At 49.7% G+C, this 24283-nt stretch overlaps 1 protein-coding gene across 1 annotated transcript in view; it reads left to right on the plus strand.

The window, feature by feature from the left end:
• The window catches only part of MAPKAPK2 (MAPK activated protein kinase 2), a 45264-nt gene that overhangs the window by 16215 nt on the left and 4766 nt on the right, over positions 1–24283 (plus strand). The window contains exons 2-3 of the mRNA XM_080823797.1: positions 23667–23806; positions 23995–24059. Of these exons, the coding sequence (XP_080679923.1) occupies positions 23667–23806; positions 23995–24059 (205 nt within the window). The remainder of the gene's footprint in view (positions 1–23666; positions 23807–23994; positions 24060–24283) is intronic.

The raw sequence follows: 24283 nt of genomic DNA on the forward strand, positions 1-24283 counted from the left end.
CTTGCTCAGAGATAGAGGAAAGGTCCACGTCGCAGTGGACCCCGTCCGTGGAGAGTCGGGGGGTTGGTATGGACCGCATGTACCCTCCGCCCCTCTGCTCACCGCCCCCCAGGAGAGAGTCCCTGTTTTCCTGCACGGCTAACATGTACTGTTGGAAGGCACAACCTGTTTTCCTTCAGAGGCATTGAGACCCTCGGCCGGCATTGCCAGGCAGATAGGACCACAAACCTCTCTTCTGTCCAGAGACCTTCAGGGACACCTTCCCCTTGCCTCCAGGGTAATGCTCAGACTCCTAACATGATACTCAAACAAGCTGGCTTTGACCTTCCTTCCCACCCCCACCCCTCACACACATACACTCACCCTTCAGAAATGACTGCTTCCCACTCGGAGTGCATTCTTACACTCCCAGATCTTCTGTTGGGCCTCCCTTTTGTCTGTCCTTTCATACCCTGGTAGAGCTCTAGCTCTCCTTCGAAGCTCACATTTTATCTGCTCCCCAGTCCCAATTCCAGGTAGAATAACTCTCCCTGCACCAGTTCACACTAGCAGTAAGTCTGCTACGAATTTGGCAGCCACTTGTGTGTCCTTTCCTGCTAGACTCTGAGCTCCTTGAGCACAGGGACTGTGTCTCGTTTATTTGGAATCTTCCAGTGCAAAGCACAGTGCCAGGTCCTTAGCTGAGGTGTCATGTGTGCCCACAGAAGTGGGCTAGTTTCCTTGTCTGTGTGTCTTTTGGGCTCTGATGAGCCTGCCCCGGGGAAGCTGCAGCCCCTCTCCCAGCACCCAGCACCGCTTTCTCTCCGTGGTAGCCTCGGGCCCCAGCAGCTCCCGGGAGAAAAGTGCTGTTTAGCCGCTGATAATTAACAAGCAGGGCATGGAGCTTTGGCTGCCTCGAGGCAAAACTGATATTTAAACAATAAAGTTTCTGAAATCAAGAATTAAAGTGTCTGTTTCAGTAACAGCTACATCCAAACAGAAGCCTGCTCAACTAAGATAAATGGAGTCATGAGTGGAACCAAAAGGCTCTGTCTAACCCGAAGGGGGTCCCGAGGGATGCGGCCTGGGTGGGGGGCTGGGAAGGCAATGTTCTGTTTCTGCTCTCTGCCGTGGGGCCTGGGACTGCCTGCCTGGGGAGTAGCGGGGGGCTTCTTCAGGAGCGGCCGTCTGTGTTCCCTTTCACTCCCGGTCTGTATAGATTAGACTTATTTTGCCCAGTGGGCAAGAAGAGCAATTTGGAAAAACTGTGTAGGACTAAACTGGGGCCTTCTCTCAGGCGATGAAGCACGCTTTGTCTCCGGTGATAAATAGAGACGGTTGGGTCCCGCCTGGCGGGATCTCATCTTGTTTTCTTGTGATGCTACTAGGGTTGAGAGGGAAGAGCTGACATTCGGGCCTCTTCCCTTCCTAGGTCAGAACCAGGGCAGGAGGAATTCCCCAGCCTCTTGTTGCTGCCCAGATACTAACCACAATCCCCAGCTCCACTGTTCTAAGAAATATGTGTACCAGGAACAGACCGTGGCTTCAGAACCTGGGCAACTGCTCAAGAGGCAGAGGCTTCCTGTGTGTGTGTGTGGGGGGGTGGCCTTGAGAGTGTCCTGCATCCTGTCACCAGGACACCTGCCTCTGCTCAGCAGCTGAGGTCAGTGGGAGATACTCTTTCACAGTCTGCTTCCTCGTGAGTGAAGCAGAGAGCCCACCTTGGGAAGCCAGAGAGCCCTCAGAGGGTCTTTTCCACAAGCTCATCCGGGGTACAGGCTGTCTGACGAACATCTTTTTCAGGGAGTGGGTTTGGGGAGACTGCTAGCAGATTCAGAGACAATCCGAAGTATATGTCTGTACATATATATGTATATACTGTTGTTGTTTTTGTTTTTTTTTTAAGATTTCATTTATTTATTTGACAGACAGAGATCACAGTAGGCAGAGAGAGAGGGAAGCAGGCTCCCCGCTGAGCAGAGAGCCCGATGCCGGACTCCATCCCAGGACCCTGGGATCATGACCTGAGCTGAAGGCAGAGGCTTGAACGCACTGAGCCACCCAGGCGCCCCTGTATATAATTTGAATACAAAAATATTAGACTCTCTGAGAAATGTTAACGTGATTTATGTCATGTCTGAATGTCTGTCACTCATTGTGGCTTCTCCATTGGTATCTAGCCCATGGTGGGAAGAGGGTTGGGTGAGAACCCTTGCCTGCTCTCCCTTTCAGTCTCTGTTGGGATTAGTGGTATTTGGTGGCTGAGCTCTCCCAGACCATGTGTGACACTGTGGTGACCTCTCACTGACCACAGGTGTGCACGTTGCCCATAGAGTCAAATGCAAAACAGTTGGGGTAGTTTAGGAGGAAACTTGATAAAGGAAAGAAACCCACTGGCTCACCTAGGGTTGACCTAAGTGACATCAGTGACGTAAGCATCGACGATTACAGCCAGTGTTGGCTTGGCCAGTGCAGAGGTTCTGTCCCTCCGATCAAGTTCTAATGGTCCTTGCAGAAGCTTCTCTAGTTGAACTGAATGGTTAAGATTCCACACACGTGTGTTTGCTCACGAATCTGTTCACTCGTCTGTTCACTGGAAGTTTATTGAAGGGAAAACATGGAAGCAAAAATTTTTCTTACGGTCCTCCAAGTGGTAGGAGAGCTACATTTGGGGGTCACGGGGAACGTGGAGGAAAGAGCCACCCAATCCTCCAAGCACCAGACAGTGCTGGACTGCGTTGGTGGTGGTAATGCCGATCCCGGGATGCTCTGTGAGAAGATAAATCTGGGAAACACTCTGCATGTACATTAATATTTTAAAGGCTCTGAGAAGTTCTGTAGTAAAAGAATCCATTTGACTTTGTAAACCCTAGTGTTGCTGACATTTCTAGGATCCCTTTTTTCTTATTACTTACGAACGTTCTTACAGACTACTGTTTGAGCAATGGCAGTACAGTCTCCCTGCTCTGGGAGAGCTGCCCAGTGATTCGAGAAAAATTCACCTGACTCTAGGTCAACACCACTTTGAGAGGTTTTTAAAAGGTGTGTGTGTGTGTACACACATGTGCGTGCGTGCGTGTGTGCTGGCGGTGGGGGGTAGGGTGTGGCAGAGAAGGGCCCCCGGCAGGTGGCTGCTATTGAAGTTGGCTCTGTCTGCCTCCCCGCTGGCTTTGTGCTTCTGGAGAAGGCTTTTGTCCTGGCCCGAACATGCTGAATAGCAGCTACATCTGTCATGCCTGGGAAGCGGCAGTTTGCAGCGTGGGGGGTGAACGAGCAGTGAACAGACACCCCTGCTTGAGGCCCAGGCTGCTGCGATTCCCTCCGGAGCACAGGGAGGGGCTGGTGATCCTGAGGCAGCTGCTTGCTAATCCTGGAAGTGGAGGGGAGCAAGATTTAGCTCTCTTATCTCCGCGTTCTCCTTGTCCGCTGGGGGAGCGCGGGTTGACCCTCGAGGTGGTAGCTGGGAGGAAGCAGGTGGGCAGGCCATTTTCTCCCCTTCACCAACCACAAGGCATCCGGAGGGGGGACCAGGGTGGAAAGGCACTTAGCTGTCCAGTACCCAGCGGGATGGAGATGAAGCCATTTTGGTTTAAATTTAAGGACGGATTCAGAATTTTGATGTGGGTTTAGTAACGTTTGCCGTGTTTTAGAAGTCAAGAGTCCCAGCTAGAATTGCTTTTAGACTACTGGTGACAGGAGGTGGGTATGAATGACGGGTGCCCCCGTGGCTGGCTCCTTCGGGAAGGTCTGGGAGGCCTTACCTGGTTCCTCACTGGAACGAACCCAGGTCCAGGGAATTCCTGAGGCCAGCGCAGACCTCAGTGCCCTTCCTGTGCAGCTTTGCTAGGAGGAAAAGGATTTCTGAGGAAATTGACAACTGGGAAGAAATGGGAGTAGGAATCAGTCACTCTTCCTGGAGATCGTACATGTCCACTATAGGTCGACCTCTGTGTAATTAAGGCAGACTCGGAATTTCCCTGTTTATATGGACGTATGTATTAATACATTTTTTTTTATGCTGCTTTTCCTCTTTGACCTCCTCCCCAAGGCGGAGGAGTTAGTCTGTCCTTAGGAACTAGGATGAGGTGTCCCTACCTCCCAGCTCCTCTGGCCGTGTCTTGCCTTCCCTCCGTCACAGCCACAGAGGCCCAGAGTCATTCAGATGGGGGAGGAGCAAGCCCAGTCCTTCTTGTTAGTAGAGAAAGGGCAGATGCTGTCCCTCCGTTCCCCTGCACAGGAAGTCTGGGTGGGCCAGGCTTTGGTTTGGGAAGCAGGAGCATTAGTGGCTGCTGCCAACTGGGGTTGTGTTTGCAGACTCCCAGGCTCCAGTGTCTCCGGAGGGACCAGCAGCTCTGACCCCCGTGGACTTGCTCTCGTCCCCAGGGAGGGAGCCCTTGCCAGGAACCTCTGAGCTAACTGGAGGTGGGTGTTGGGTGAGGGTGGTGGAGAACTGGGTGGTAGGAGAGGAGTAGGGAATGACTCCCTCCTTCCCCCATCAGCTGGGGATGCATCACCACTGCTGGGAAGGCATTTAGGCCACACTAGACAAATTGGTCATTATGGAAATTCTTTCTTACCCCAGGGTGGGGCTTTACTTGTTCAGAAGGATCTTCAGCTGTCCTGGCCATGACCAAGCCATTGACCTGTTGTCCCCTCAAGGCTAAAGGGCAGGGCAGTGTCTGAGTCCCCATTCCTGTGATCTCTCCCCATTCTCCCTTCTTGTGTGTCCCGTCTTCACCTGGTCAGACCTCATGGTGGTCGCTTGGTGTGTCGTGGGCATGGAGGTGGAGGAGAGGATGACACCACACGCCTCACCTTCCTCTTTCCCGCAGGTCCTAGCCTTCCTTGCTGGGTCTCCACTCCTGTCATGGACCCGCTTGCAGCTGTGGCACATCTGGACCTAGACAGGGTGTCCTGTTGTCCTGCATAATGAGGACCCCAGACTTCCCCGAGGTGATTGGCCAAGGTTATTCCGAGGGAGGAGAGGGATTTCCCCCACCCCCAGGCACTCCAGAGACTTCCTCCGGGCTCTTGGCTCCCATTTCCGAGTCTCAGTCTCTAGGCAGTCTGCTCTCCCATTCCTCCCCTACCCCCACCCCAATGAGAAAGGCGGGAAGGAAGTCCTGCCAGAAGTTGTTTTTTGGTTTGTGAGGTAACGGTCTTTGGATTGAGAAACACATGTACCATCCCCTTTAAGATCTGAGGCCAGAAGCACTAGACTCTGGTTTCCAGGGAAACCAGAGTGGGCAAGGCAGAGAAAGAAGGGGCTGGTTATAGGTACTGAAATCTGGGAGGGGCTCCCAGGCGCCCTGTGCTTTTTCGGGAAGTCTGCTTGGCCTACTCAGGGCCCTGGGTTGTAGCCTTCCCTGTGTCCCCAATCAGCAGGGAAGCCTTGGCAAATATCTCAAACCCTCTGCACCCTGGTTTCCATGTGCCTGAAATGAGGAGTACGCTGACTCCCCCTGGATTGTGGATTTAAAGGTGACCTCATGCACAGAAGTGCTTTGGAATATATACAAATTAAACACATTTTAAGGTTGTGTTATGTACCTAGGAAGAGAGAATCATGTCAAAGAATACAGAGTTACAGAAACCTGAGACCTCAGGGAGGCTGGGTGTGTCTTAGATTTCAAAAGAGAAGGCAGAGGAAAAGTGCCTCGTCTACAGGTAAGTACTCCGCAGTTAATTGTAGAACTGGGGCTAGAACCAGGTCAGTCAGCTTTCTGCCATATCCTTCTATCCCTTGGCAAACTCCAAGGTGTTTGCCCTTGAGGTGAGTAGAGAGGCACAGAGGAGAGAAAACATGCCGCAGAAAATCTGACAGTCTTGTGTGTATCAGGTGTGAATCATCCATGCCCTTGGGAGTAGGGGGAGGATAGTAGAGTAGATAATCTTAAAATTATTGAAATTGGATTTTTTCAAATATTGACTCTTTTTTTTTTCCCTCTAGCAAATGCATCTCCTTAATTCTCTAGGGTTTCTGTGACGTTCTGTGTCCCAGAAACCTCGTGTGTGTTGGGGGGCGGGGTGCTCTCATTGATTCAGTGTTTGCCGTGGCTAACCGACAGAGTGGCTAGTCCACATGCCTACAGTTAAGAGCTGGTTATACCCAGTCCCCTTCTTTGGGAACATACTGATATGATAGCCAGCTCCCTACCTTTGGCCTGTAGGACACTGTCCAGAGCATGCGGAAGCTGCCACCGGGTCTCTGTGTTCTTTGGCTCCCGTCTAGAAACGTGGTTTGCGCAGATGCAATGAGTAGTACGCTGTCAGAGCAGGAAAGCACATTAATGATCCTCCAAACTGGTCCCTTTAGTGTCCAGGGGCAGGTACAGCGGCCAGCGAAGGGCAAGAACTTGTCTGAGAGCGTCAGATCGTGATGGAACTGTTCTCATGGGAACAAGGACTTGCGACAGCAGAGGTCTGAGTACCAACCTCACATGTGTTCCATCTTGGCTATGATTGCCTGTCCCCAGGTCAGCCGGGCCTTTCGCAATTCTGCCCTTGAGAGGACCCGGTGTTGGCCAGAACAGTTCCTCTTCTTTCCCTTGACAATCTCCCCGCCCCTCCAGCCACCTCTTTTTCCCTTGTGATCCCTACTGGCTCTAACTTCCTGCCCTCCTCCCCCACTTTTTGTTATGAAACTCTTTAGATATGCAACCAACGTGAAAGAATTGTCCAGTGAACGCCCATCTCCCCAGCCACCCAGGTTTCACCACGAACATTCCACTCTGCTCGATTTCTCAGGTCTTTCTCCATCTCTCCCTCTCTTGCCCATTTATCAGCCTTTTTCAGGGGTGCATTTATAGCAAGTTGCAGACATCAGTATGCTACACCTTCAACATTTCCGCATATGTAGGTATTAATTAGAGCTTGGTATTTGTTCACGCATTTATTTTTTTTGTTTTTAGTGGCAAGATTTGTGTAACAGTGAAATGCTCAAAATTTAAATATATAACTTGATGAGTTTTGATAAATGCTTCCATCTGTGAATTCCAAACCTCTGTCAAGGTGGAGAACAAACATGGGGCTCCTGGGTGGCTCGGTTGGTTACGTGACTAACTCTTGATTTCAGCTCAGGTCCTGATCTCAGGGACCTGAGTTTGAGCTCCTGAGTTGGAGCAAGCTTAAGATTCTCTCTCCCTCTGCCCCTCCCCCACCTCTAAAAAAAAAAAAAAAGATCTAGAGCAAACATTTAAAAATGTTTACTAAGTTCCTTTGGATCCTTCCTTAACAGTCACAGTTCTGGTGGTCCTTCACCATAGTCTAGTTTTGCCTGTTGTGGAACATCAGAAATGAAATTATTGGTATGAGCATTTTTTAAAAAAAAGATTTTATTTATTTATTTGACAGAGATCACAAGTAGGCAGAGAGGCAGGCAGAGAGAGGAGGAAGCAGGCTCCCTGCTGAGCAGAGAGCCCGATGCGGGGCTCGATCCCAGGACCCTGGGATCATGACCCTAGCCGAAGGCAGAAGCTTTAACCCACTGAGCCACACAGGCACCCCTAATATGAACATTTTAATGTAAGTTTCATCCACATGGCTACCTGTGTCGGTAGCTTGTATCTTTTTATACTAGTAGGACTCCGTTGTATGGATATCATATAATTTGCCTATCCATTCTCCTGTTGCTGGACATTTGGAGTGTTTCTAGTTTGGGGCTATGAGGAATAAAGCTTATGAACATTCTTGCACAAGTCTTTTTGTGGACATAATGTTTTGATTTCTCTTGGGTCAATACCTAGGAGTGGGATTGCTGGGTCAAAGGAGGCTGTTGTTACTTCTTGTTCTGGACTCTGCCCTGCCCTCTCATTGTGTTCTGCACTCAAGTTTGGGAGTAGGGGAAAGTGCCTTATTGCTCGTCTAGATGACTCCCTTAGTGTCAGAATTCCCCGAGAGCCCACCTGATAGTCTCTCATGGAGTGTTTCCAAGGATGGAGCGCTTATTACCTCACAGGCCTCTACTCTTCTCCCCCACCTCCCCCAGAGATTTTATTTATCTATTTATTTATTTATTTGAGAGAGTGAGATGGAGAGAGAGCACAAGCAGGGCAGAGGGAGAAGCAGGCTTCCTGCTGAGCAGGGAGCCCGATGCGGGGACTTGATCCCAGGACCCTGGGATCATGACCTGAGCCGAAGGCAGAGGCTTAACCGACTGAGCCCCCCAGGTGCCCCTGAGTCCTCTACTCATGAGACAGCTCCTTAGTAATTTCTGCCTCTTCTGTGCAACAGTCCTGTGGAATTTTAGGACTGCCATCCCGTCTCGTCCTTCAGCCGCTCCTTCAGGGTTTCTCTCCTTCAGCTGAAGAAGTCAGTTTAATCACCTGTTCCTCAGCTGACATGATTCTCGGACGTTTCATGTCCTGGTCATCACCCTCTGGAAGTTTAATGTTCTTTTTCAAATGTGTTGCCCAGAGGTGAGCACTGGATTCTAGATGTGGTCTGTGAGGGGGAGAGTGGAGATTGTGGTTGGGTCTGGACCCCTGTCTTGATCCAGGTACTAGATCCACCCATGAGCTGACACGATGTTCACTTTTTTTCTCAATGTTCACTTCTTAGCAGTCGCATCATGGCATTGGAGCCAGATGGGTGAATGTTTGTAAGGAAATACCACAAATCTCAGGTGGTATTGAGATAGTCCATCTGAAGTCATCTAGAGCCTTTGATATTAATAGCATTCACCGTGTACTTTCTGCTTGGCACCGTCCCATTTACTCTTTGCCACAATCTTCTGAGAAAGGTATCACTAAAAAGAACTTAATAAGAGCTATCGGGTTAAAACAGGGTTTGTCAACTTTGGTACTGTTGACATTTTGGACCAGGTAGTTCTCTGCTGGGGGGGATTGTCTGATGCTTCCCAGGAATTAGCAACACCCCCTGTTTCTACCTATTTGCAGTTCTGTCCTTGCCCCCTCTCCCCAAGCTGCAACAATCAAAAATGTCTCCAGGTATTTTCAGGTGTCCCCTGAGGGGGAAAACCATCTCAGGTTGAGCCCATTCTCAAGGCAGAGAACTTAGTCATTGACAAAAGTTTAAATAATGAAGCTCTTCCGGGAGGGTAACCAGTGTTATTCTTCAGTATGTGTATTTCCATATTATATCCTTTGTGGAGGACAGTCTTTGTTTTTCGCAGTTCCAGGATGCATGGATTTCACTTAGCATGGTTTAGCTAAAGAACACCAGTCCCCCAGTACACCACTTGCCATGGTGTATTAACTCTGAGTAATTGCAGAGTCCAAACTTTGCTACGAGCTCCCCAGCCCACCGATCACTATGTACATAACAGATGTTTTTTATGATCAGTGACCAATCACATCCCTTCTTTCAGAGTCTGTCAGTGGTGGTCACTTACCGCCCATCTGTTGTTGGGTTCGCACACAGAGAGGAAAGTGTGCAGTTGTATTGCCCCCCTGCCCCCTAGGGATAAACTCATATGACATTTTACAAACATGGATAATCAAAAGAGGGAATTGACCAACAAAGGTGAAATTTTCACAAAGAATTGAAAAGTGGTAATGCTGGACGTGGAATTGCCGCTGAATGTAAATGGAGTGAGGGAATTACTAGCTGATTGTGGGAACGTCCACACTGCCACCGCTCAAGACTCTACAGACGAAGCGGGAGGAACGCTGGAGGGCAGACTTAACGGACATGAGTGATGGTGACGAAAGGATGAAGAAGTTCCAGAGGAAGTGACACAGGGGAAAAAACCTCACATCGAAGTCACTCTTGGAGATATTTTGCAACATTGAAAGCACAAAGGATAAAATGTTAAACTGTCCCAGACTTCGAACAGAGTTTGACAGGTTGCAGGGGCACAGAAAAGGTGCTCCCTCCATGGCGTGTGTCCAACAGCGAGAAGGCAGGTGCTGTCCCAACTCCGAGGGATATTTTCACAACGAAATAGCACACTCATTCTCAGTGTCTAATATTTCTTATTATGGTGTACTTAAACACAAGTTTTACTATTTTTTCCATTTCTCTATTCATTCGTAACTGACTGTAAGAGAGTTTTTAATGTTTTGACAAAAATTCCTAAAGGTCATGGAATAATCTTAATTTTTTCCATTGATGATTAAGATTGCTTTGCATAGTCATTTGTGTGGTTCTGTATTACTGTGCAAAGCAAGTCTGTCTGTACTTAGAGAAGTGTGAGTAAATACACATACTCGCACAACACTTCTGCTTTTTCTTTTGTTTTTTTTTTTTTTCCAAAACATTTTACAAAAATAGCATCAGATTCCGTGTATCCATTCGCACGGATTTTGCTTTTTTCATGGAAGAGTATCTTTTTTGGACAACTTCTGATCTTAGTATATCTAGATCCACCTCATTCTTTGTGATAATGATATGTTATTTTATGTATCAATATGGGTGAACCATAATTTATTTGACCACTTTTCTGTGAGTGGACATTTAGCTTCTCTGTAGCTGTTTTGTTTCTCCTCCATGTGAAAGAACACTGAAGTGGCGGTCTCTGGCAGATACCGTCACTAGCCCCATTGAATGGATGAAGACAGGGGAGAGAAGGAAAGAACCAGATCGCCTGGCTCAGTCGAAAGAGCGTGCGGCTGTTCATCTCGGGGTTGTGAGTTCGAGCCCCATGTGGAGGGTAGAGGTTACTTAAAAATAAAATCTTAAAAAAAGAAAACGCCCCCAAACAAACAAACAACAAAAAGGAAAGTGAAGTGACTGCCTACGTTCAGGCAAGGCCTGAGCTTGGAGCTGCCGTTTGAACTTGGGACCGTCCAGTTCTAGTTCCTTGCTTTAACCACAGTGCTTTACAGCTTCTCCTCTCCTTTCTTAGAAGTAGCTTTTCCAAACCACGGCAGCAGCAGCAGCACAAAGTAATAGAGTTTACCGAGCGAGGCACAATTCTCATGGCAAATGCGTTGTTATTCTTGTTACCCAACCAACAACCCTACGAGGCAGATACTGTTATTATCTCTGAATTACACTGAAGGCCACTGAGGAAGGTTAGGAGACCCCCGGGGCCATGGCTCGTCCATGTGGGAACCGGGGACTCCTCGGGCAGCCCGGCTTCGGGGCCTCTGCCCTCACTCTTGTGGTACATGCATCTGATCAGAGAAAGGTCTGTTTTATCATGTGCTATGGTAGATGCGTTTTTTGAACATAGCATTTTGTGTTGGCCCATATTTTCACCTGCTGTAATCTTTTAGAAATGTGTTACCTAGCACACATCCAGCTTTGGGTCATCTGCGAATCTGGTGAGCTTGCTGTCCAGTCTTTGTCTTCATCTGGCCCGCTGGTAGAATACTCGGCAAAGCCCCAGGCAGCCTTTCTTTTCGTTTCCTTTCTTTCTTTTTTTTTTTTTTTTTTTAAGATTTTTATTTATTTATTTGACAGAGAGAGAGAGATCACAAGTAGGTAGAGAGGCAGGCAGAGAGAGAGGAGGGGAAGCAGGCTCCCTGCTGAGCAGAGAGCCCGATGCAGGGCTCGATCCCAGGACCCTGAGATTATGACCTGAGCCGAAGGCAGAGGCTTAACCCACTGAGCCATCCAGGCGCCCCTCCAGGTGGCCTTTCTTAATTTGTTGCTGGAGGTACTCTCTGGGCTCAGTCCACAAGCAGGTATTTGTTGAGTGCAGCCATAATGCTGTGTATGGGGCCGAGGTTCTGAAATTAAAGTTGAACAAGATCTAAGGGAACCCTGTGTGTCAACTATACAACAAAAACAAAAAACAAACAAACAAAAAAACAACTGAATAAGATACGGCCCCAGCCTCTAGGAGGCACATGGTCTATGCAACAGGGGGAGGAATGGTCTTGGAAATCACACCAGTGAGTGTAGAAGTAGGAGTTTAACTAGAGACTTGTGAGAGCAGAGAGGAAGGAGGGGCTGACCTAGCCTGGAGGTCATCAGGGGGACTACACAGAGTGGGTGACACTGCGTTGGTGCTCGAGGGATACGGATGTGGAGGCATGACATGCTTGAGGGCAGTGCAGGTCAGTGGAGCTCGAGCAGGGAGAATGTGTGGGGAGGCGAGAGCAGAGATAATATGGTGGGAGCCAGGAAAGACCGGGCTGAGGAATTTGGGTTTAGTCCTGTTCGCCAGTGAACGTGTTTAAGGAAGGCCGTGTCCTGCTCACAGTCGCCTTTCAGGGCTTGGCATGGGATGTATGGGAACAGGTAAAGGCTACCACCTAGAAACCAGTCAGAAGGCGCACAAGACACAAGGGAACCAAGCAGGTGGCAGCGAGACTGCAAGAGGGAAGACGGGTTTTTGGAGGTCTTCTAAGACAAAATCGGATTGGTTCTGTGGGGGAGGGGGAGGGGGTGAGGATGGCTACTTCAAGGTTTACCTCTGGGGCCTGGCTGGATGTGATGTCATGGTCATTTACTGAGGCCGAGGAGCAAGTCAGAGCGGGGGTTAAGTTCAGTTTGATGCATGTTCTACCTGCCCACAAATACTATGGCAGAGCTCTGTCGTCTCACCCTTACTTTCTTTGTCATGCTAAAGGTCCGGCAAGGGACTGTCCCTAGACTGTAGAAATCAAGGTCTCTTTCATCTGGCATTCCTTGGTCTATAATTTAGTAACTCTGCTGAAAAAGGTATTGAGCTTGGACGTGCCGAGGCTTCTCAGGGAACCGAGGCTGGGCAGTGATGGCGCGAGTCGTGATCTGTTCTAAGCTTTGCCAGAGACAGATGTGAAGTTAAGCAGTCCTTCTAACAACCATTCTGTTTACGTATTGTGTCTTTCTCCTTGAATCTGTTTCCTTGACTAGTCTGTCAGCTCCTTTAATCCCCAGGTGCTCAGTCTGGTGCCTGGAAACAGGTGGGCACTGGGGGCCAGGTGCTGCCGAAAAGCAGGGCCCTGCTGGCTCCTCCTCCTGTGTGATTACCCACAGGTGGTTTCTGCATCCTGGGATGTGAGTCTTCTGCGTCATCCTCGGGGGCTTCTAAGTTGGTTCTTGGTCCAGCTTCCATCTGAGGTTTCCCTTCAGTGTGTGTAGATGTGTAGCTTATTACAATCTGAAGAACTTTCTCCTTGATAACAAGGATGGAACATACTGGAGATGAACTTTCCTGTATTGTCATTTCTGTACCTTAGAGCCTCAGCCCCCACGAAGGGCCCTCGCCCTCCCTGGTTTCTCTCATGGCTTTGTGTGTAGGGTGCAGACAGCCTCGAGTAGTTCTTGTGTTTCCACAAGCCCTGCTTGCTCTGTTTAATGAGCCCACGCCACTCTTGGGGTCTGTCTTGTCTTTAGTGTCTGAGCTCATCAGGGCTCCCTGCGCTGTAGACCTAGCTGTCCGCGCCTCTCCCCTCCTGCTTTCTTTTTCAGGGATTATTGTGCTTTACATGCTCAGAATCTACTTGAGAGAGACCAGACCCCATCTTGCAAAATGCCTTCCCCTGTGGGATCTCTGCTGCTACTGCTCTGTTGTGTCAACGTCTAAATATTGGTTTTCTCCAGGGTGAACAATTACTTTTGTCCCCTGGTTTTTTTCATCCCTCCTTTGAACTCCAAAATGACAAGGTTACTTCCTCCCAATGTGGTATCCTTGTTGCTATTGTTTCTGGTAACTACAGGTGTTTTGTTTTTCCTATGTAATTTACTAAACTGTGCTTCCTGGTTAGAACTGAGTCAAGGAGTGTTTCCCTTCCTTGTATCTCTGGCTTTGTGACAGATAAACTCTTTAGAAAAGCATTACAAGAATTTATCAAGTGCCATGGTCTTAGCAGGAAAAAAGGGGAAAAGAAAAGCCTTGCATCTCTGTCAGATGTCCTCGTGTTCATGTTGGGTGACGTGAGCTCTGTCTTGTATCTGGACCGTTTCTGCTAACTGTAGGGAAGAGTGGTTCATATCTCCTACCGTCTCTTCTCTCCTAGGTGACCGCAACAATTCCTTCACTCCTGGTTCTTTTGCTTTTTCTCCACACTCTGCTGTCCTCCCGTCTTGGGCATGTGGAATGGTGGAGTTGTTGTCAGGGGTGGGATATATATATATATATATATATATATATATATATATATATGCGCGCGCGCGCACGCGTGTGTGTGTGTGCATGCACATGTGCTGCCTTCACGATTTGTAGGACCCTTCTCTTTTTCCACTCTGTCTCTCGGTTCTCTCCACCTCCCATTAGATCCGTTGACGAAGGCATGCACGCCGTGAATCTCACTCCACTAAATTGGAGTAATGATGATGACATGGCATTTACCATTTCTATTAAGAATTTGAATTTGCTTTGTCATTTGTACAGGGTCAAGTTGTTGGTGGCTGCATGGTCCAGGAGTTGCTGAACTCCTTCCATCTTAATTTCTTTCTTTCTTCCTCTCTTCCTTCCCTCCTTCCCTTCCTTCTTTCTTTCTTTTAAAGATTTTTATTTATTCATTTGAGAGAGAGATGAGAGAGAGAGAAAGCAAACATCAGCAGGGGGAGAGACTGAGGAAGAAGCAGATTCCCCGCTGAGCAGAGAGCCCGACACTGGGCTCCCAGAACCTTGAGCCGAAGGCAGATGCTTAACCAACTGAACCACCCAGGCGCCCCTCTTTTTTCTTTTTTTTAAAGATTTATTCACTTATTTGAGAGAGAGAATGTGTGTGTTTGCATACATGCACATGTGAGCCAGGGGAGGGGCAGAGGGAGAGGATCTCAAGCAGAGGGTGCCGAGGAGGAGACCACCATGTGGGACTTGATCTCACCACCCTGAGATCACTGTCTGAACTGGAGTCAAGAGTCCAGTGCTCAACCAGATGAGCTACCAGGTGCCCTCATCTTAATTTCTTTTGATAATTTGTCCATATTGGGATCCTTTAAAGTCATACCTAGATACCTCAAAGAACATGGCATGTTTTCTTCTTGAAGATTTTGTCTTCAAGCCAGCTGGGAGAGTTGAGCGTGTTTCCTCCCTACCACTGTCTCCCTTGTGTCCCCGGGAAAGAAGCCTCGTACCCTGGTGTGAGCCACAGGCTGTAGGGTTGTTCTGATGCACAGCCTGCCGTTCAGTCGGTAAGCATATGTTAGGTTTCTTCTGCACCAAGCTCTTTGTGGGGCCAGACCAATGCAGAGATAAGCGGGAACAGATCTGTGAACCGGTAGGCAGGAGCCAGGGCAACAGTAAACTAATAGGAGCTGCTCTGGGTTGGTTTGTCAAAGCCCCTTTTGTAGTGAAGAAAAGAACCTGGAACTTACAGTGGGATCTGGGTCTGCCTCTCCGTGGGGGCAGTGACTGGCCGTGCGTCCTTGGGCAGGTCGCTTCATTGGGCCTCGGGTGCCACACCTGTAAATGGGGTCAGCAATGACCCCTCTTCCATGGGGGCTGCGAGGAGGCTTAAGTGTCACGTATTTTCTAAACCTAAAGTGCACCTGACACATGGTCGGTGTGCTGTACGTGAAAATTCCTCTTTCTCTTTCAAAGTCTTCATCATCTGCTAGAAGAAAGAGAAATATCTGTGTCGCCCAGTCTTTTGGTTTCCTATGTAAGACTGCAGAATACTTGACACTCCCACTGTGTGCAGACCTCCTTGCCATGTAAGTCAGAAGTGGTAGCATTGGTGGTTTGGGGCCCCGGTCTGGTCTTCGTCACATTTTGGTGTCTTCTCGGGGGAGATGTGAGGCCTTTCCATCAGCTGGGTAGCCTCGTCCCTAGAGTTCCACGAGGTCCTGCTTCCTCCCACGCCAGGGTGGGATCCCCTGTCTCAGGTCAGGGGCCAAGTGAGAACTGGGGCCCTTCTGCATCTTAAACTCTAAACCCTTCGGCTTAATTTTTAAAAAGAAACATACGCAGATGGTAAGATCCCAATAGTACAGGAAGATACCAAGTGGAGATGAAAAGGGGGAAACAAAAAGACCCCACAAGTTTCTCTCTAGAACCTACTCCCTGGTGGTCAACACTCTTAACATTTGGCGGGGGGGGGGGGGGGCTGGTAAATACAGAAAAATTGCAAACATCTCCAAGCCCATATACCTTGTCCTCTCTGCCTTAAGACACAGAACCACCCAAATGGTATCATATTTTCTACTCTGTTTAGTACATTTTTTTATTTTTCAAAATTAGAAAAACACGCCAAAGAAGAAAACATCTGTATTACCTGTTTCACCACCATTTACACTGAACCATTAATTAACCTTTTGGTGTGTTTGCTTCTTGCCTTTAGGAATATATACTTTAAAAGGTAATTAAGTAACGCCAACAAAGGGCCGCTAAGCAGACTAGGATGGTGATGACAGAGCCAGAGTGTCATCCTGTCCTTTGTCTGCTTTCCCGTTTACGAGCACCCTCTCTTCCCTGCGGCCCTGCCTCTCTCCCGCTCTGCCCGCACCCCAAATCCTCTACCATTGTTCTCACAGCTCCAGAGTGGTGGCCGTAGGTCCTTTCCAGCTTGGGGCTATTAAAATGCTTTAGGAACATTTTTGTAGGTTGATTTCCTAGCTGGGCAATGACTTCGTGCAGGGTTCAGACATTTACAGTTTTGACAGATACGGCCAAATTCCTCAAACAACGTACTCGGTCATATACCCGGCGAGCGTCTGTGAGAGCGTCCTTTCTTCTCAAGTCTTGGCAGAAACCCAAGAGTTTTATTTTGTTTTGTTTTTGGTCAAACATTAAAACATTTTTGCCATTCTGGTGAAATTACTATCATTGTTTTCATAAGCATTTCTCTCTTAACGACTTGCATCAAGAATCGTTTGGCCATCTGTGTTCCTTTCTCTTTGAACTGCCTGTTCTTATTCTTTGACCGTTTTTATATTGGATTGTTAATCTTTTACAATTGATTTGCCAGAGTTAAGTTAGCCTTTTATCCATTATGTGTTGCAAATATTTTTTTAAATTTTCGTTTATGGTGTGGCTTTTAAGCTTCTTGCCTTTTTGTTGAACCTTGGTTGTTTGTGGCTGCCCCGGGGAAGGTTCTGGAGAGAGATGGTGGGAACCGCAGGAAGGTCCAGCTAGTCTTTGGGCAGTGGTGTGGTTGTCTCAAGGCTTTTAGGACTGGACTCCCCACTGTAGGTTTAAGCTTTGTTGTGGGTAGGGGTTTTTCCCTTTCGCAGTAACCCAAGCCGGTAGTAAATAGAGAACCACTTTTACCTCTAGCCAAACATTTGGGATTGTGTGCACCAGCTGGGGACCCCAATGCGGTACTTCTGTGTATCTTTTACTTTAGTAACCTATGAACTCCGCTGTTAGATTTCTGCGTAGATCATTTTCTAGGGAAGTTCTACAAGGGGGCATTCTCGTCCCCATCCCTCCTCTAGGTGTAGAGTAAAATCATTTCAACCAAGACTTATCTGTTTGTCATCTCTTATGTTCCTGAGCTGGGCTAGATGTAAGGAGGCAAGTGACCGTGTCTCCTGGCTGGAGGCAGCTCTCTGTAATTTGGGGGGCTGAGGGAGCGTCTCCCTCACTGCCACTGCTGGTTTCTGGCGGCATCCTTGTTAGTTCCTTTACACACAGATCACAAGATAGGACTTAAAAAAAAATTTTTTTTTTTTTCTCTTTCACTGTGTATCCTGCATTCACATGGAAGTTCCGTGGGGCACAGGCCACGCTTGCTGTGTTCTCTGTTCTGTCCCAGCACTCTCCAAAACAGTGTGTGGCGCCTACTGGGCCCCCCATGTCGGCTGAGTGATAGCATTCTGGGAGGGTGAGCCCCGTGCTGTGTGTCTCCTCCCTGTTTCCTTCCCTGGCTTCAGATCCAGGGATGGGGGCTTTGAAGGGCCCAGACGGAGATCACATGATGTAAGGACAGTGTGTCCTGGTCCCCTGTCCTCGTGACCTCCTCACACTTCCCTTTTTCACCAGTCCAGGACCGTAAGGTCCAGGTGGCCAGCTTCAGGCTGAGAGGAGAGGTGTAAAGATGCTTGAGCTGACGCAGAGGCCCGCTGGCTGGGGAGCTGAGGGTAAAGTCAGGGCAGAGGGGAGCGGGAGAGCACTGAGGACGATGGGACACGTTGTGCTCTAGTTCTCCGTGTCCGCTCTGCCCGGACAGCAGCCTGCACCTGCCAGCCCGAGCTCCCTGGCAGAGAGGAGCCCGAGCTTCTGCTCCCTGGCCCGTGGGCCTGGCAGTGTGGACGACAGCTTCTGATGTACACTGGAGAGCTAAACTTCTTTCTTTGCCTCTTTAGAAAGTACAAATGCTAATTGTAAATCACCTAGAAAATAAAGATCTAAGGAAGAAAAAAGGAAGTCCCTGTCATCCTGCTTTTCAGATAGAATTCCGATGAGCATTTTACTGAGTATAAATGCCCTTCCTTTTATACCCGCCGGCCCAGGTATATATCTATTTATATGGAGCTGTGCTCTACATAGTAAGGCTTTGTAAATTGGCTTTTTCACTTACTATCAGACACTTTCTGATAAGTCAATGTAAGGAAACTAAGATTGGGATTTTTGCTGCAAAGAAAACAGCAGAGTGAGTGCCCCCACTGACCCAGAAACTGACAGGCACGGGAATCCATACCCTGTTCGACGTTCTGTTCAAACATCGCTTCCGTGATTACGGATTGTGTAGATAAGTGCACTTTTAAGGAAGGCAATCTCGATTGCTTACTGTTGCGCCTCCAGTGTCTGGTTGGTGCAGCTGACTCAGGGCTGGGAAGTACATACCGTCAGCCCCATCTAGGAGAGAAGCTCACGGTAGATTCTAGACGCAGAATTTCAGGATCAAAGGGTTTGTACTTTCAGCCCCTGTTTTTGGCATTGATATCACGGATAGTCATGGCAGATTCTGTGCCTTGGCCTTACTGTGGGTGGTGGAAAGGGAGCCTCGGGAGCAGTGAGGACAGGCACGGAATTCCAGCCCTGTCCCTGGCAGCTGCTGGAAGGCTTCAAACTAATTGCTTAGCTTCTCTGAGCCTGAGTCTTATCATCTGTAAAGCAGGATGCTCCCTCCAGGGTGGGCATGGGGGTTCCCGGTGTGGGGTACTTCGCACCAGCACCCATTCAGCGCAGAGCATACCAGAGCATACGGGGCAGGGGGGGGGGACTCACAGCAGCAGCCCTCCTGCCCACATCCTCCTCCTCTTTCCCTCTACCCTGCAGAGCACGGCTCGGCTCTTGGCTCTCTCGGGGTGTAGGGGGGTGGAGAGCAGAAGAGGGGGGAGGGCTGGGGGCTGGGGCAGGACACATGGGACCTTTGCTCTGACCTCCTGCTGCAAGCGCCCTAGAGGTCTGCTTTAACCACACACCACCACCAGCACCTGACTCAGACTTTCGCATCACTCTTGGCTCCCAGGCAGTGTTGGGAAGGAACAGCTTCCTTCACTCAATGGCAAGTGCACCCTCCCCCAAGTTGTCCAGTTTATGGTGTGTTCAGAGGCAGAGGGAGAGCTCAGGGCTGGGGCGCCAGCGGCTGCCTCCCTTCCAGTATTCTGGCTTCCCCTCTGCCCCGTGCCTGGAGCTATTCATAATCCCTGAAATGAGGTGTGCATGAGCGGGACCCCAGCTCCCCACCCCGTGGACTCTGCAGTAGCATGGTGGGGACGTGGGGGCAGACACTGACGTGCTCTCACTCTGCGCCCTGCACTGCTCTTAGTAATTTCCGTGATGTGCTTCTATTTAATGATGTGCCTCATTTAGTGTAGGCAAGTACTGTTATTATCCTGTCTTACCAGATAGGAAACTGAGGCACAGAGGGGTGAGAGACTTCCACAAGTTCACACACCCGGCAAAATGAGAGCTTGTGAAAGGGATGATCTCGTGGGGCCTCGGGCTTATTCCTGCCCATCCAGTCCTCCTTTCTTCATTGCTGCGGAGCCGTGCTTCAGGCCCTGCTCTCTGTTTCCTCCCATTTCTCTGGCTCAGCTAGGTTTAGGATGCTGACCACTGAGTCTTTTCCTGCGGCCCCATGATGGAAGATGTGGTGCTGGTGGTGGGGATAATGGGGCCGTAAGGAACCAAAATTGGGGGCCCCATTCCTCTTGCCTCCAGGTGCCAGCAAATTGAGGCATGGAACAGCATTCTGAGAGAGCTCCCACATCTCCCTCATTGCCATTGTCATCCTAGGGGTTCCCTCCCAGGCATTGGTTCTGTGGCCTGGTCCCTGGCCCTTGCCACACTTGGTAGGTGGCCTTGCCTCTTGCATTGCAAGGTAGCACATACAACAATTAACCTTTTCTACAGTGCAAGAGAATTTCAGATGTGAGCTACAGGGGAGGGAGACAAGTCACAGAATCTGTTCATGCTTTGTGTGGGCTCAGAATATTTCATGAACCCTACTAGGCTTTCTGTGTCTAAGGGCATGTGGCTTCTTAGTGGGAAGACCCTTCTTTCCTTCCAGTCTGGGTCCCTGAGAGCTATAGACCTGGGCCCTTTGGCCTCCACTGTCTTTGTCCATGCCAGAGAGGTGAGCCCTTCCTACCTTTCCTAGGTGACTGTTGGCTTCTGGTTGAGCCTACTGGTGGCCCCGACGGCACCTCAGGAATCCGGTTTCATTCCTCTTCTCCTCTGGCTTGGAGCTCAGGCACCTCCCCCACTCCCCCCTGCATGCTCCCCCCCCCCCATTGCAGTTCTTTACTTAGCTCTGTACTCCAGATTAGCACATTCTTGATATGCTCCCTCCAGGCTTTCTGCACCCCACAGCTGTCTACAAAGCCTTTTTGGCTCTTCAGGCTCTTCCCCCATGACATCAGCCAGCTTGCCTGCCTGACGCAGTTGAAGGTCTTGCTTTCGTGGCTTGAGTTGATCTTCATATCCGTTCAGGGATTTCTGATAAACACGTACCTAGATGCCAAGCATCAGTCTTCACGGGAAATTATTATGTTTCTTTTAGAATTTAAAAATACTACTCTTTCCAATTTACTGATTTCACGAAATCTAATCCCGTTTCACAAATGAGGAAACCCTTTTCAGAAAGGAAGGTTGGCTTACCCGACCCAGGCTGGGAGGCACAGAGCTGGGAAGTGAGGTGTACATGGTTCCCAAGGCCAGGTGTGTTGTACTGGGGCCGTCTGGCTCATCTAGCAGGTAAAGAATTGTGTTTAAGCCTGGAGGTGGGATGTGAACCCATGCCTTGTGACTGCAAATTCTCCTTTGCCACACGGTCTAACCACACGGTCTAAGGCAGAAAGAGCAGAACTTGGAGTGTGAGCTCCGAGTTCACGAGGGACCAAGGGGCCCTTGGGTTTGGGCCTTGGGTTGTCCTCACTTAGCACAGCTCTGGCCGGTCAGACCTTAGAGCGACTACCCAGGCTGTGGTCCCTGGGCTGCATTTATAAACCCAGCCTACAGTCTTGCTGGCGATTTGCGACGGCTTCTCAGTGGGCTCCAGCCTCAGCTCAGAGGTGATGGAGAGGGTCCTGTGCTGTGGCAGTTGTGCTGCTGGCTTTTAGTGATGAGTGCCTCTCCGATCACAAAGCACTCTCAGAGGTATTCTTTCATTAGATGCTTAGAATGGCTCTGTGAGGAAGGGGGCCAGGTAGGTATTACCCCGCCCCCCAACTTATAGATGCAAAACAGGCTTAGGAGGGTAATGACCTCTCCAAGGTCACTGGAGATAATTGACAAATTCCAGACCCCTACCTGTTCCCCCCCCCCCCCCCATTGTAAATCCGTTACCTCAGGTTGCCTCTGAGTATATCTTCCTCCCGGGACTTCATAGTGATCGACATACCTGTAGGGGGCGACAGAGATCTTTCTTATGTGGCGGCTCTGAGAACTTTTGCTTCTGAACCCTTTGAACTTATCAGTCATATAGCACATTATCTCACTGGGTTATAAGTATTTTCTGTGTCTACCTCCCCTAGTACCCTGGCACTCTCAGACTGGGACTCTTCTATTTTGTCTTGGCATCCAGAACAATGTGGGACCCAATAAATGCCTGTTGAGTTGAATTACATGCAAATGAAATTGGCCAGTGCCTCGTCCTGCGTTTCTTAGAGCACGGGAAAGGAAAATAAACTTACTTCCTGGTCCATAATAAAGTTGTTGGTGGCGGAACTCCAAAGTTGTGCAGTGCCCCCATATGGCCACTAGGTGGCAGTGTAACCCCACGGGGACCTTGCCTCCTGCTTGCTCCCGGGGAGACAGAACTAGGGCACTTGTTTGGGGATCACCTCTGCAAGATCAGTCTGCAGTTGGCTGTCTGAAATTGGCAAGTCTTAGCCCAAGTCTCGGCCTCCACCCCTCTTCGTAAAGCTTTATAGTGTCATGGAAAAGGCTTGGGCTTTGGAATCCTCCAGGCTTAGATTTCAACCCTGGCTCCGCCTTTCCCCAGGAACTTAGCCCTGGACACACGATTTCTCTGAGCCTCAGTTTCCTCATCCCATAAGATGGCAGTTGCACAGTTAGAAAGGGCCTAGTACATCACAGACTGCAGCATGATTAATTCTAGTTTTATTGCTGGAAATTCCTGTATTTGCCTTTTGCTGCCCTTTGGCTCCATCCTAGGCATCTGATCTTTCTGACCGAATTTCCTGCCGCATCCCCCAGCTGTGTAGGGCCATGTAGGGCGAAACTTGATGACTCAACAGAGATGGTAAGTCTCTCAGGGTCTTTGTCTGCATTATTCTGGCATTGGAACTTGCCTTCAGCAGACGGTCTGTGAGGGAAGTGACAGCTCTGGTTGTTGGGCATCTGCCAGGCACCCTGCTAGGTGCTTTGCAGAATTGTTTCACTTAATCCTTGCAACAGATCTATCCCCCATTTTACACAGGGATAGACCTTTGGCTGTCCGGCCTTTGGCTCTGAGCAATAAAAAACTCTGCTAAAAGCAGTTTAAATAGTAAGGAAAGATGATTATCTTGCCAAAAACAAGTCCCGACTGATGCTCGTTGGTTGCAGCAGGGACCCAGGTAGCTGCCACGTCTCCTGGTCTCCCTTATGGTGCTAAGGTGACTGCCGTAGTTCCAGGTGCCAGGTGGGGGAAAGATGCTGCAGCTGCCTTGTGCTCCCTTTAAGAGGCCTCTAGCAGATTTGTTACAAAGTTCTTGAACCGTGTTGGGTCTTAGGCTTGTTCCCAAGCTAGTCATCTAGTAAAGGAATTCATGGACCTGGCTTGGATTTGTCAAGATTCAGCCCCTGAGGCAGGTGAGGGATCCAGGTGAGGGATCCAGGTTCCATTTGCCCCTGACCCCTGGTCCGTGGAAGAAGGCACAGGAATGAGGCTCGTGAGTTCAAGAACTTCCTCGAGGTGGCAGACCTAATAAGAAGCAGCTTTCAGATCCCATCAGGCTGTCAGCTGGATGAATGAAGTAAATCACAGAGGCAGAAAGCACATTGCTCTGGATTTGGTGGGCTGGACTTTTGACGGATCTTGGAAGTACCTTTTCTTACTGATCCTGAGTCTCTCCTTTCTCTAGGCTCCTTTCTATAATGGTATTCATTTTCCTCAGTGTCTTTCTCCTCAATGCCTCCTTTAGCCGCTGTCTCGCAGTCCCCAACAGCTGCCTGCCTTCTAGAATAGACTTCAGGCCCATAGCTAGGAAGGGCCTCCCTAGACAGAATGGTCCAAGAGCTGATTTCAGTGAAGCTGTCAAGGCCCCATGGGGGTCTTTTAGAGCAGAGAAGGGAGCTGCAAAACTCTAAGTCAGGAAGGGTTAGGAGAGGCCAGAGGAAATGCCAAGGGAGCTGGTAGAGGCCAGTGGTAGCACGGAGCTTATGGTCCCCCAGCGGAGAGGTCAGTGGGCACCAGGGCCAAGGCCTTGGAACAGACCCATGCTGGGCGGCAGCCGGCTGTCCACCTGCAAAAATGGTGCACTTATCTAGGAGGCCTTTTGGCTTGCAGATGCTTCAGGACTGCCCCAAGGCCCGCCGGGAGGTGGAGCTGCACTGGCGGGCCTCGCAGTGCCCACACATTGTGCGGATCGTGGATGTCTACGAGAACTTGTATGCGGGCAGGAAGTGCCTGCTGATCGTCATGGAGTGGTAAGCAGCCCGGCCTGTTCTCCTTGCCCAGCCTGTCCCCACTGCCCACCCAGGCCCCTCGCCCTCTGGGGACTGCCCAGGTCTGCACCCCGAAGCTTGAAATGTTGATGTTCCATTTCTTTTAGCGGGGAATGGAGAGGGCTGGTGGGGTGTTGAACCCGTCAGATCTGACTGTGGCTTTGTTTCAGTTTGGACGGTGGGGAACTCTTTAGCCGAATCCAGGACCGAGGAGACCAAGCGTTCACAGAAAGAGGTAGAAAGGGTCTGTTGTGGGGACAGGCTGCAGCAGGCAGGGCTGTGGGAAGGGGCCTCTGGGGCCTGCTGTCTGCCAGAGATACCGAGGCCCACTGCCAGACCTGCTGTCCCCCGCTAACACAGGACAGTGCCTTGTTTCTCCGTTTCCGGGGTGGGTGGGGGATGTAGGGAGCCCGGGGCTGCATGGGAGGGGACCGAGTGTAGTGAGTCATCAAACCTAAC

The sequence above is a fragment of the Martes martes genome, assembly GCF_963455335.1.
Source record: "Martes martes genome assembly, chromosome: 15".
NCBI classification, from domain to species: Eukaryota; Metazoa; Chordata; class Mammalia; order Carnivora; family Mustelidae; genus Martes; species Martes martes.